General features: G+C 45.1%; 1 protein-coding gene across 7 annotated transcripts in view; it reads right to left on the bottom strand.

Annotated features, from left to right (window-relative positions):
• Positions 1-2,557: 2,557 nt before the first annotated feature.
• Positions 2,558-12,292, bottom strand: part of LOC147612094 (5'-3' exoribonuclease 4-like) — a 77,401-nt gene continuing 67,666 nt past the window's right edge. For 4 of the 7 annotated variants that reach the window (XM_086783977.1, XM_086783974.1, XM_086783979.1 and 1 more), the window contains 10 exons: positions 11,265-11,338; positions 10,834-10,962; positions 10,645-10,721; positions 10,518-10,558; positions 4,588-4,662; positions 4,353-4,510; positions 4,121-4,225; positions 3,943-4,018; positions 3,766-3,842; positions 2,558-3,687 (listed from right to left, as the gene is read on the bottom strand). In XM_086783977.1, coding sequence (XP_086640103.1) covers positions 2,979-3,687; positions 3,766-3,842; positions 3,943-4,018; positions 4,121-4,225; positions 4,353-4,510; positions 4,588-4,662; positions 10,518-10,558; positions 10,645-10,721; positions 10,834-10,962; positions 11,265-11,338 — 1,521 coding nt within the window. In that variant the 3' untranslated portion in view covers positions 2,558-2,978. The remainder of the gene's footprint in view (positions 3,688-3,765; positions 3,843-3,942; positions 4,019-4,120; positions 4,226-4,352; positions 4,511-4,587; positions 4,663-10,517; positions 10,559-10,644; positions 10,722-10,833; positions 10,963-11,264; positions 11,339-12,292) is intronic. The other 3 variants (XM_086783978.1, XM_086783975.1, XM_086783976.1) reach the window with 1 other exon arrangement.

The following is a 12,292-nucleotide window of genomic DNA, read 5'->3' as shown; positions in this document are numbered from 1 at the left end:
AGGAGTTGGTGCAAAGCGGTTAATAGAATGTGGTTAAGGGAACGATCCCTTAACAAGCTCACTTCCGTTCTTTTTTTAAAAAAACCTCTAGTTGGAGTCTACGAAGGAATTGGACTACAAATAAAGGTCAAGAGCACCAAGCTTAAGAAGATTTCTTTTATTTTGTAGAACACATTGTGAAGAGCTTGAGAGCAAGGTATGGTGTTTTAATATCAAAAATACTTAGTTATGATGAAAGAAAGAATAAGTAATTGATTTCATCACCTATGTTGAGTTTGGCAACGCCACCAAAAAAGATTGAAATGCAACCAAATGGGCATAACCATGTATTTCCTCATGGGCAAGGTCAACTTGGAAAAATTTGGATTCATCTAAATGTACAAGATCCACCTTTTATTGATAATGATTCACAAATTGTGGAACAGCTCGACTCCTTTATTGAACCTCCCGACTTTGTTACTACTTTTTGCCTTTGCCTTCATTATTGTTTTTCTATTGGTCTTCTTTGGTGTCTTCTTTCTCCTCTTTCTTTTTCTTCTTTTCCTCCCTTTCTTTCTTCTTCCTTTTCTTTTCTTTCTCCACTTCTCCCGTCTCTTTCCTTCCCCTTCTTTATATTCTTTCTTTCTCCTTTTTCTTTTCTTTCTTCCCTCCTCATTTCCCTTTTTTAGCATACGCTATATACAGGTTCAAAGTGTCCCTGTGTGACTCCCATCTCTGTGCTTTTTCTTTGACTTATTTTTTTTTACATTTTTACCTTTAACGGTTCTAGGGGAATCAAGGTTAGAAGCTTTGCAACACCCCTCTTCAGCTAACAAGGATTTTGTAGCTGCTTCAAGTCCATAAACAACTTGAGTGACACACGAAGCCCCACATGGCAGTGAGAATTGCAACGGTGCCAAAGATAAAGCAGGTCTCATATAAGGAAGTGATAAAGGGCTTGTGGAGCAGCCAATGATGAGACCACCACATGATGTCAAAGGGTTTCTAGAACCCGATATCTGATATCTTAAAATGTGACCACCTAGTGTTGGTGGAAGTAAAATACAGGTTGTCATTGAGGTCAAAGACCAAATGTTCTTTACTTGTCGATTGACCCATTGGTGCGCAGTGATGCTGGCAAAAGGCACACGCATGAGCTTACAAGCGCTTGGGGCACATGAGAATGAGCAAAAGGCAACGCGCTTAAGGCATAGCTTGGAACCACGTGGAGAAGCAACATAGCACGACATAGAAGCATGATATCCACTAGTGTAAACTTGAAAACACAGGCCGCTTAAGATTAAACGGGGAGAAAAGCCAAAACCGCATAGGGGCAATGCATAGCCAAGGCGATACACAAGCTCATGTGCAAGATGCAACATGTAAGTACATTTATGCAAAGGTGCAACAAGCTTCTACGCCAACGCACAAGAAGAAAAAAAAAAGGACCAACACTAAAAACAGAAAAAATTCAGAGGAAGAAGAGAGGGAGGGGCTAGAAAAGTGAGAAAGAAAGAAAGAAAGAAAGAAGGAAAAAAGAGGGAGGGGGAGGAGGTCTAATGAGTCATACCGTTTCTCCAAATTTGACTGGACATAGTAAGTAGCCAAAGAGTCCAGTACCACCCCCCCCCCCCCCCCCCCCTCTCCTGATGTGTGGAATCCACTGTAGCCAACATCCCACAAAAGGCGCACACGCCTTGCAAGCACCGCAAGAGAGGCTGACATCGCTAGCAGTCAGGCGAACCAGCCCCCAAAAGGCTAAACAGAGTGAAGACTATGAGGATCAGTAGACTAGTTATGTCTTTTCAACTTGCACATCCACCCGTGTGGAACAACTCGCATCTCCTCCTATACTCGCACCATTCACACGAAATTTGCATCTTCCAACACCTACCTCTGATCGAACATGGAGTAGTGGCTCGCGATTACAAATCAAGGCTTGGATATCGTGTATGAAAATTCAAACTGTGCAAACAACGTAAAATGAACCCATAGCTACCAAATACACCCTTTTTAGATTAGTCATATAAAATTCCAACCCACCCCCGTCCCTCCCTTTTTAAGGACAAGTTCAAGGACAAGTTCAAACTTCTTTGCTGGCCTCCTAAAAGGCACGGAAACATGTGTCTGCCCAACAGTAGACATAGAGTGTGCACCCAGCTCAGCACCCAGATCGATCTTAACATAATTTTAGAGCTTTTATCTTCCACACACACACACACACACACACACACACACACAAAAAGTGATCCATGGGCTGGTCTCACAGAGAAGCAGGCAACTTTGGATCCATAGAATGGCACATGCCTCCTGGGTAAAATGGTGTTGTTCAAAAATAAAGGTGTCCAAAGGTGGCACATTCATGCTGACAGCAAAAGCCCATCAAAATGGCAAGTCACAGAAGGGATCCTGCCCTCACACAGCCAAGCCAAGCCAAGCCAAGCATAGAAGTGACCCCTGACAAACCCAATAAACTTGTAGGTTTCCGGGTATAGGAACTCACTTTTGCGCAATAGCCTTCATGGCTGTGCCACACACTTACGGAATTATGAATAATAAACATGAGAAAAGGATTCACTCCCATATCAGAACCTTTGAATCAGTTGCTATTGACATTATGCTTAAAAAGGTTAATATGATGACTGCTGCCGTAACAGCATCTTTAATTTGGGTATAGCCCCATAGGGAAAGAGATCTAGATCTATCACAGCACAAGGTTGTGAGGTGGATACAAGGCCATTCAAGATTGTTAAAAGCACTACTGGTATGACCAACGTCGGGTCCAACAACGTAAGGATCTTATTTGTCCCAACTTATTTCTTCCAAAACCTCTTCAAGAGTCTTTTATTTCTTCCAAAAGCTATGTCAACAAGCTAACTCTTGGAAGGTATGATGCACCGCAATAGCATCAGTTCAACAGCAGCACCAATTAATTATGTCTGCCATCTGTTCTGAACCTGCACAACTACTTTTAACACATGGGACCTTAGTTATAGAAGTCACCGCCTCACACCATATCCCCTCCCCCTACTTGACCGATTATTCTCAGGTGAGGGAAACTCATTGCCTGGCCACTGCTGGAGGGGAACGCCAACCTGAAAGTTACCATCTCCCCTCCCACTCCATGTGTATGGGCGAGAGGAAGGAGACATATGTGAGTTTGTTAATCCTTGCTGTCTAGTGGACTGTGGCACAGGTCCCTGCTGAACATGACCACCTCCTCGTCCCATAAACCCTGCATAAGGGACTACAGGCCCAGACCTATATTGCATTGCTGATTGATGTGGAGAAGAAAAGCCATTTTGCAAGAACCCTGGACGAGAAACTTGTGCTGCTGAGGCAACAGCTTGATAACTAGCCAGGGCCTGCACATGCCCACCATGATTAGGAGCATAAGGCTGGCTTCCTTCCTTATTCATGCCATAAGAAACCCCCGGACTTGCCGGAGCAAAACCATGCTCATATCCTGGCGGACCAGCAGGCTGTGCTTTTGCTAGAAAAGCTGTACGACCAGGGCTGGAAGGCTGATAATATGAGGGCAATCCAAGTATCCCCCCTGCAGAAGAAGTGACACCTTGCGGGCCTGGTCTCTGAAGAATTTGGACCACATTTCCTGAGTTGTTAGGTCTTTGCTGCAAACCGTTCGCCAAGAGACAGTGTGCAGCACCACTAAGTTGCATACCAGAAATGGAATTTGGAACTGGTGGCCTGCATAAGCCAAAAAAAAAAAAAGACACAGTAAAGCTCCTTCCTTTACAAGAAAGACTAAGAACGGTGGAGTACAACCTTTCCTGTACAGGTGACTTTCTACCCCCCTCTTCATGCCATAGAGGTTGCTGCTTCAAATCCTGTTGTTTGACTATCTGAACACCACCAAAAAGTTTGTATGTTGGGTAACTATCGATAATTAAAAAGAAGTATTTTGAAGAAGAGGTGAAAAGTCACTACAGCTTTCTGCATTACCTTTTCTGGAATGCTCACTCCATCGGGAAGCTTCAGAATGTGCATATGTGAAGCCGGCAATCTGTATGACACTGACCTGCAGCCATGACAGAAAACATTCAAAACTGGAAAAAGAGTTTTTTCTTTTAAATTCTTTATGCAAACATCCAAAAATGCATCACAAAGTAATCAAACTTACAACACTTGATTATTTGAGATGTTGGGCATTCCTGACATCGGAGAAGAAACTGTCGGCACCCACGTATCAATATCACTAAATGCTAGGTAGCCATTCATCCCTCCACTATCCAACAAACCCACACACGACAGCACGCTCAGATTTACCTATGATTTTGTACAAGAGAAGAGTAGCCAAGAACTGAGAATGGATTACTACTCAGCATGGAAAGAAAGATGATGTGAAGGCACACCTAGCTATAGGATCTATAATTTCTATTGCTAGTAATCGTTGCTGGCCCTCAAGCTGTGCATACTTCTTGTGGAATGCAAGGATGAGCTCTGCAAGAGGATGGTTGTGGGTTACAAAAAGCATCTCTGCTCTTTCACTATTTCTGTAAGATTCGGTATCCTGCAAAGACAAAATGGCTTTATTCAACAAAATAAACAACGAAAAAACTGAGCACAAAATAAGCAATAACAACTAACCGTTAAAGTTCCTTCTAGCTTCTTGGTTTCTGCAAGAAGGGAGTCCTCATCAATAAAAGGAAGTTTTACAACTCCCTACAACACAAGAACAGACATCAACATGTACACCCTTGAAATAGTCAATCCTATAAGTAAAATGAAAGAAACATTAGGACACCACAGATTACAACCCTTTTACAGGGGATTCGGGGAAATACCTAAGAAGAGGGGCTGACTTGTCGAAACACACTATCCTCGCCTCTGGACAGGGCCCTAATGTGAAGAAAAAGACAAACATCTCTCCTGCACGGCTGGGAACTGTGCCCTGCATGTGCTCCCACTGGCTCCAGAGGGTATGGATGAGATCAGTCCAAAAGGCATGAATGACCTCTACTGGAGGTGGTCTCACTGCACCCATGCCAAGTAGTCCTGGTGACGGTCCCCAGTAAGTGCTTGCAAGATCTGCACCAGACATGCTTGGCAGAGCCAGACGGTCGCATGGTGATGGACGACCATTACACCTTGAATATATTATATGTATAATTTAGTGGTCCCCAATAAGTGCTTTTGCAAGATCCTGCACCAGACCTGCTCAGCAGCCCAACGGTCCCATGGTGATGGACGACCATTACACCTAGTTATGTATATTGCAAGCATCAAAGTGGGACCAAGGTAAATATGATAATTTAATAACATAACCTCAGGTAATAAGGTAAATATCAAGACACTCACTTTTAGACTAGTCCACCTTAGATCATGGGATTCTTCGTTAGCTAGGTGGTGGTCAAGAGAGCAATTATGCATGCAAAAGTATGATACTGAGAGCTAGTGTGATAGATGATGAAGTATCATGATCGTGCCATCATCCTTGTAGTGACTGGCTAGACTCACTGGCATCACTCATGCAAGCATGCCCCAGTTCAAACAGTAGTCATCATGACAGCAAGAGTGAGCACATGCAAGATCTTGCACCAGACCTACCTTGGCAACAGGGTACCCCATAGTGATACAAGAGCACTACACCTAACCTTTGATTTAGTTACACAATGTTTTAATTTTATGAGCAGGAATGTAGACCTTAATAGAATAGTTCACCTTGAACCATAGTATGAAAAGAGTATGATAATGTATTTGTGTTAGGCCTCTTTCCCGAGCCATTTCCAAGAACCTAGTACCAAATGCTAAATACTTGACACGTTGGGTCACCTGGCAGTCATGTATGGAGTGACCAAATTTGGGTGAGGATGATTGGGGAAGAGATTGCGGGTTATGATGCTCTCACGCATGATCAGAAGTAAGCCGTCAATGCCACACTGCACAGAGATTGCCTCCCACAGCTGGCTGTGGAGTCCTCTAGACACGAGGTGATAGGAGTTGTTCGTATGCATGCACCACCAATTGATCGTGTCACATGGCCTACAGATGGACCGCCTTCCTCCCTTTGAGTACAACCTCAAGTCCCCCTTCTTGATCTCTCGCAGCAGCAAGAGATTAACATGTCCACCTAGATTTGACTCGGTTTCATACAAACTGTTGTGTACGTAGACACTAATCTACAGATTAGGGACTTGATCCAACGGTGTTAGAGGTTAGCGCGCTGATACTTGGCTAGGGTTCCTGGATTGACATAATGGCTGGTTATAGCAGGTGAGCTATTTATGGCATAGTTATCACTATATAAGTGAGGGCTTGGATTATTACATGACACAGTTGTGCAAATGCACCATTTAAGGTCTGGCTTGGACCAAAATAGCAGAAATGGTCATGCCAAGCACATGGTGAGTACATAGGTTGGCGTGTCAAAGGCCTTCTTTCTTTAGCAGATAAGCTCTCAAGTTAGACGTGGGCCTGTGGGAGTTGCCTCATATCATGTATGACCGTGGTGGATAGTTGGTACCATCCAACTTATCCTCAACAAAACCCCAAGAGGTCCGAGCTGAACGGCTTTGGGGCGGCGGCAGTTCCCTGCACACTAGTGCTGCCGGTTGCAGGTTGAGCTGCGAGCGGGATGCGGGTCATGTACGTTGTTGACAAAGGCTTTTGGAATGTGGTCATTGGGCTTGAGGCACGCCCCGCATACCAGGCACACCAGCACGGTGCTACAAGTGTTTCGAAGAGTCACTCTACGTTTACTTTGACGGCAAGTCCCCCACCCCCTCCTACTACGGAGCAAACTAGATGGGGGGGCAAAGATGCCAATGCACATGCTGGTGTATTATCGGATTGGCAGCACAACATGGTTGGCATGTACATCAGTTGCACATCAACACTGCCTTCTTGAACGGTGATTACATGACGTATCTCAACCTCATGGATTCGTTCAGAAAGGTCAAGAGAGAAAAGTTTGGTCATCCTACTCACATGCCTTGATGATGAAAAGATTTTATCCTTCAAGGCTGAATTACATGCGTCATTTGAGATGACAGATTTGGGCCCATTGCATTACTATTTGGGCATTTATATTCTTCAACATGATGATGGTATTGTCATGTTGTAGTCGAAGTATATTCAAAAGTTGCTAAGGGGTTTCAACTTCAAGACTCCAAGCCCATTTCAACACCAATGAAGAAAAGTGTAACGCTCACTCTTCTCGATAATCCAAGTGACCCTTCTGATGACATGTTGTATCAGCAAGCTGTTGGATGTCTGATTTACATATGCGATACCAGGTAAACATTCACTTTGGGATCTCACAGTTGAGCAGATTTTCGCAAAGCCCAAATACCAGGCATTGGCAAGCTGTCAAGCCGCTTTTCGCTATTTGCAGGGCACTTAGTTCTTTGGATTGTTCTATCCTGAAAACGTGCATCACACTTGGATGCCTTCAGTGATTCCAAGTGGACTGGATGTTACAAAACCAGAGTGTCTACTAGTGGTTTTTACTTCCGTCTTCGTGATTCATACATATCATGGCTCCGCAAGAAGCAACCCACAATGGCCACTTCGAGATGTAAAGCTCAGTATCGATGGCTTTTACACCAACGGTTGAGTCTGTTTGGCTCATTCGCCTTTTGGTTGATTTGATTGTATCCTTACAACATTCCGAGCGCATTAGCAATTGCGAGAAACCCCAAGTGTTTCATACTTGCACTAAGCACATTAAGGTGGCATGTCATTAGGTCAAGGAGAGACTCTCTGCAAGATCACGGAGGCTCTCCCTTGTGAAAAGTTCAAAGCTTTTCGCAAAGTTTTCGACTTGTTGCCTTCTGGGATTAATCAACCATATCCCCGTAAATGTTCACAACATCACTCTAGGGGGATTTGTAGCCATATATATCGTAGTGATGTGTGTGAACACACTTAGGACCACCAGGGACACTTTTCACCTCTTTAGGAGATTTTTTTTCCCGTGCATGTGAACACCCTCTTATCCACCTCTTATCCACTTATTGGGTATTCCTTATCTTTTGTACTTGGCACTCATCGATTATCATATAATCTACATCAAGTTCTCTCTCTCTCTCTCTCTCTCTCTCTCTCTCTCTCAACCCGATTTCGCTGTCTATTTTGTGACGGATTTGGTCCACTCTCCAGGATCATTGACTTCCAAGACCAGCCTTTCCTAGGCCTCTTCCTTCTTGATCTCTGCACACACAGGAACACCTTTAGAGAGCTTCGGCCCTAGCCACCCCGCCCCCTCCCTCGCCAGCCAGCCATCACCAGTTTCTTCCGGACCTAGGAAGTGGAGGACACCAATATAGTGGATCTTGTGGACCCTCCACAAGCTGCTCCGGACCTACCTCACCCAAGAAGAGTTACCTCAAACCGAGCCTCCACACTCTAGCGTACCCAACGCCCCCGGCCCCCCGGCCATGATCACCTCATCAGCTCCAGATCCAAGACATTCTCCATTGCCATCGAGCTACCTTTCCACGTGACATAGCTGAGGGAGACCTCTCAGCCATACTCATTAGGCCCATGCTTGATATTTTGGAGAGTGGTATATCATCTTCTGGGAGCTGATGCTCCTCTCATGTTTCTATGTTCTTAGTACTCCATGATGAATTTCCATGGACAGTTTTGTATCACCTCAGTGAGATAGGTATGTTTATGTTTTCTTTCTATTTTATTTTCCATTCCATGATGAGATATGCCATGGACTTTATTGTATCACTTTAGTCTCATAGGCCCATTGGGACTCTAATAGACGCTTAATATCTCTCTCTCTCTCTCTCTCTCTCTCTCTCTCTCTCTCTCTCTCTCTCTCTCTCTCTCTCTCAGGAGGCGGTTTTGGCCTGACCTTCAGGCATATCATGCATTGCTTGTGGATCCCATCCACAGGCGTTGCAGACATCACAATATCATTGAAGAAGGCTATGACTTTTAGGAAAGCCATTAGCTCATGCCTATTCGGAAAGTAAAATTTTGTTATTTGCTACCCTCTCTCTCTCTCTCTCTCTCTCTTCCATACCAGCACTCCGAGGGCCGATCGTCGCTTTTCTCGCGAAACATAGCGAGCACCTTTACCTTCTTTGTGAAGAAATTCACAATGGATAGGAAGTGCAACCACCCTCTTCACCCACTCTAGCTTCCCCACATCCTCCATGAGTAGGTCTAGACAATGGGAGGCACAAGGAGTCCATACAATGAATGGCCACCGACCCTAGGTCCCAGTGTGTCCCTGGGACTGCACTCAAGGGAAAACAGAAGATCATCACGCCATTCTCTAGCGTAGAGGGTCTGGAGTGGTGGAAGACCACACAGATCCAAATAGGAGCTACAGTCTCCTCAAACACGTCTATCCCTTCCGTCGGAAGACACCGAAAGAAACTATAATCCACAGGCTACCCTTAAAAAAAAGAAAAAATTGGGGAGGGGGGGGGGGCTTGGAGACTCGGGAGGCTAGGCTCGGATGAAGAGGAAGGGGCAGAAGGAGCAATTGCGGGTAGCGTCAGTGACAAGGGTGGAGGCGGGGGGGGGGGGGGGGGGGTGTGTGGGGGATGGGGGGGGGTGTCAGGGAGGCTGGAGAGGGACACCGCTGAGAGGCATCGATCGAAGAGGAAGGCTGTTGGGAGAGGCTCGTGAGAGAGAGAGTGGGATCTACCGGCTCCACTAGGCACTAAGGGCCAGAAGAGGAGTCGCGACAATGAATCAACCCCCAAATGGGGGGGCCAGAGGGGCCCTCTCCGTGACTGGAGGGGCCCCACCGTCAGTGGGAGGGTGCTGTGATAAATGCTGGTCACGGTTCTCTGACAAAACCGAATCCTCCTGCACGTTGCCAGCCTGGCACGCACGGCAGTGACGCTCAGCTCTGGTGCTCGGCTAGTGGCTGGTGGCTTGCGCGTGGGCCGACCGTCCGCCAGAGACGAAGCGAATAGAGAGGGGGAGGACCAGGCGAAAGGAATAAGAGCACGAGCAAAACAGGGGGGTGTGAAGGCAGCGAAGAGGAGAGAGAAGAAACGAAGAGGCAAGGGGGAGAAGAGGGGAAGGGGCGGGCACAGGCGAACCAGAGGGGGGGAGGCGAAGGCGGCAAAGGGGGGAGAGAAGAAACAAAGAGAGAAGGGGAGGAGCAGGCGGGGGGGGGGGGGGGGGGGCGCAGGCGACAGAAAGGATCAGAGGGGGGAGGGCGCCGGCAGCAGAGAACCAGAGCGAGAGGGGGGGTGAAGCACGCTACTATGCTTCGTCTGATGTTTGTAGTTGTCCAGAAAATGATTCTCCACGCAGTTCAGAGTCTTCTTAAATTTTTTTTTTAGTGTTTTGAAGCAAGCAAAGGGAAACAGAGCTTATCAAGCAAGGGACAGATTTTCAGTAAAATTATCTTTTCAGAGTCTCCTAAAATTATCTTTTCCAGTTCAGAGTATCCTAAACTTATCTTTTCCAGTGTTTTTCAAGCAAGGGAAGGATTTTCAGCCAAATTTCTATTTAGGTGGTCGTGCAGACCATGCCAACTGATGTTATCTTCATTTTTATTTGTCATGACCGAAACTCAAGCATCAAACTTAAGTATTCACCTGCCAAGCATGGCGCTTCCCATTCATGTCAATCTCAAAATCTGCATGAGGCAAGATTCACTCGCACGTTTAAGTGAAGGGACAACATGCAGGATCCAATGAAATAAGGCTGAAAGATGGTACTCACCTTGTGGATAAAAATCAATAATTGGAGAGTTTGGATCAGTCATCAAAGCCCTGTATTGCTTAGGAAGAGCACTTGAGCTGAAATCATTGAAGGACAGACAAGCCAGTAGCGTAAGAAGCTTATGCAGAACGTATTTACAACTGAAAACTGATTGCATTATCTTCTTGGCAAAGAGAACATCTTCCAGACCTTGCAGCAGGTAGGACACCCATAAGTTGATCAAATGGCTTAAATGGTTTCCCGAGAAAGAAGGTTATTTCCAATTGATCGAGATCTGTGAGATCAGATGCAAATGGGGCATAATGATAAGGATAGAACCTGCAAGATAATTGTATGCATTTTTAGTCGATGTAATGAAAGAGAGTAAACACTATATAGAGTCCAACTGATCAGAAATATGCTGCTCATTAAAGCACATCATACAACATTCTATTAGCCTCTAAATGCATGACTACAATTACGTTTCAAAGCATGCATTTGCATGCTAGATAATGCTCATCATACTATACAGCCTTGAACAGCTAACAAACGCCACTAGCAAAAGATTTTATTAGTTTATGAACAGGCAAACATGGGGTGAGTAAAACCTAGGCCAGAAAGTACACCATGCAGTGAATTACCATTGCCATGAGCATACACCTTGATAATAGTAGCGCATAACCCAGCAAAGACCCTCTGTATAGCTAAGCACCTGCAAACCGAGATGATACCTGTGAGATGATTACAAATAGCAGCAGTGAAACCTTGTTAGTGGAGTGATCCATGCTTGTGATACATTTGGTAGGAGGTCCTCTACAAACTTCTTTGATAAGCCTATCTCCAAACCCATAAATACCTGAAGTAGAATGAACTCTGCATGTGCTTTATATTTATATGCCCTTTGTCAAATATCTAAAGGGTTCTATAAAGAAAAAGAAAACAGTACAATTGTTGGGTGTTTCGGAGCCTCATGTGTGTAACCATCCTGTGTGTGAACACCTGTTTGTGTATCCATGTATGTGTTTGTGTGTGAATGGCCCCTAAAAGGGTTAAGTATGTTAATGTGTGTGAACACTCTCTTATAGAGAGATAAGTGTGCCACATGTCAATTGTCTAGTATGTGTGTGTGATTGTGTTGAGTCAAAAGATAAAATTTCAAACTTACAAAAAGGCATTGTATTTGGTGACCATCTTTAAAAAACTCACAATCATGGAGTCGTGCAATTTGTCCCTCTCTTTGAGCATTGTTACAACTTCTCTCTCTAGTTGTTGCTTCCAGATGCTCCCTACTGATGTATTGTAGGGCTAGATACTTACCTTCAGTTCTTTCTTTTCTTTTCCAGACAGTGTATTAGATGTCACATGGTTGTAACTTTGGTCTCATAGGTCACTTTGGCCTTTTGAAGTACTATGAGATACGTGGTCGTTTCCACTGTTTATTCAGAGAGGGTTTTGGACCACTTTCCAGAGTCATGGGGTACCAGGACCAGAGGTGTTTGGGATTGTTCTTGCTTGAGCTGCGGAGACATAGAGATAGCCTGCTTAGGCGCACAGAGAGCCAGACTCAGAGGCACATTACAGATTTCTTTAGTCCAGCCATCACTGCGCCAGATGGACCACAGCAGCAGCAGGACATGGATACCGCCCACACCAGGGGTACACTGATTGA

The sequence above is a fragment of the Cibotium barometz genome, chromosome 46 (genome assembly GCF_041138505.1).
Source record: "Cibotium barometz isolate CiBa-2024 chromosome 46, ASM4113850v1, whole genome shotgun sequence".
NCBI lineage: Eukaryota > Viridiplantae > Streptophyta > Polypodiopsida > Cyatheales > Cibotiaceae > Cibotium > Cibotium barometz.
This window is presented reverse-complemented; position numbering and strand designations above follow the sequence as displayed.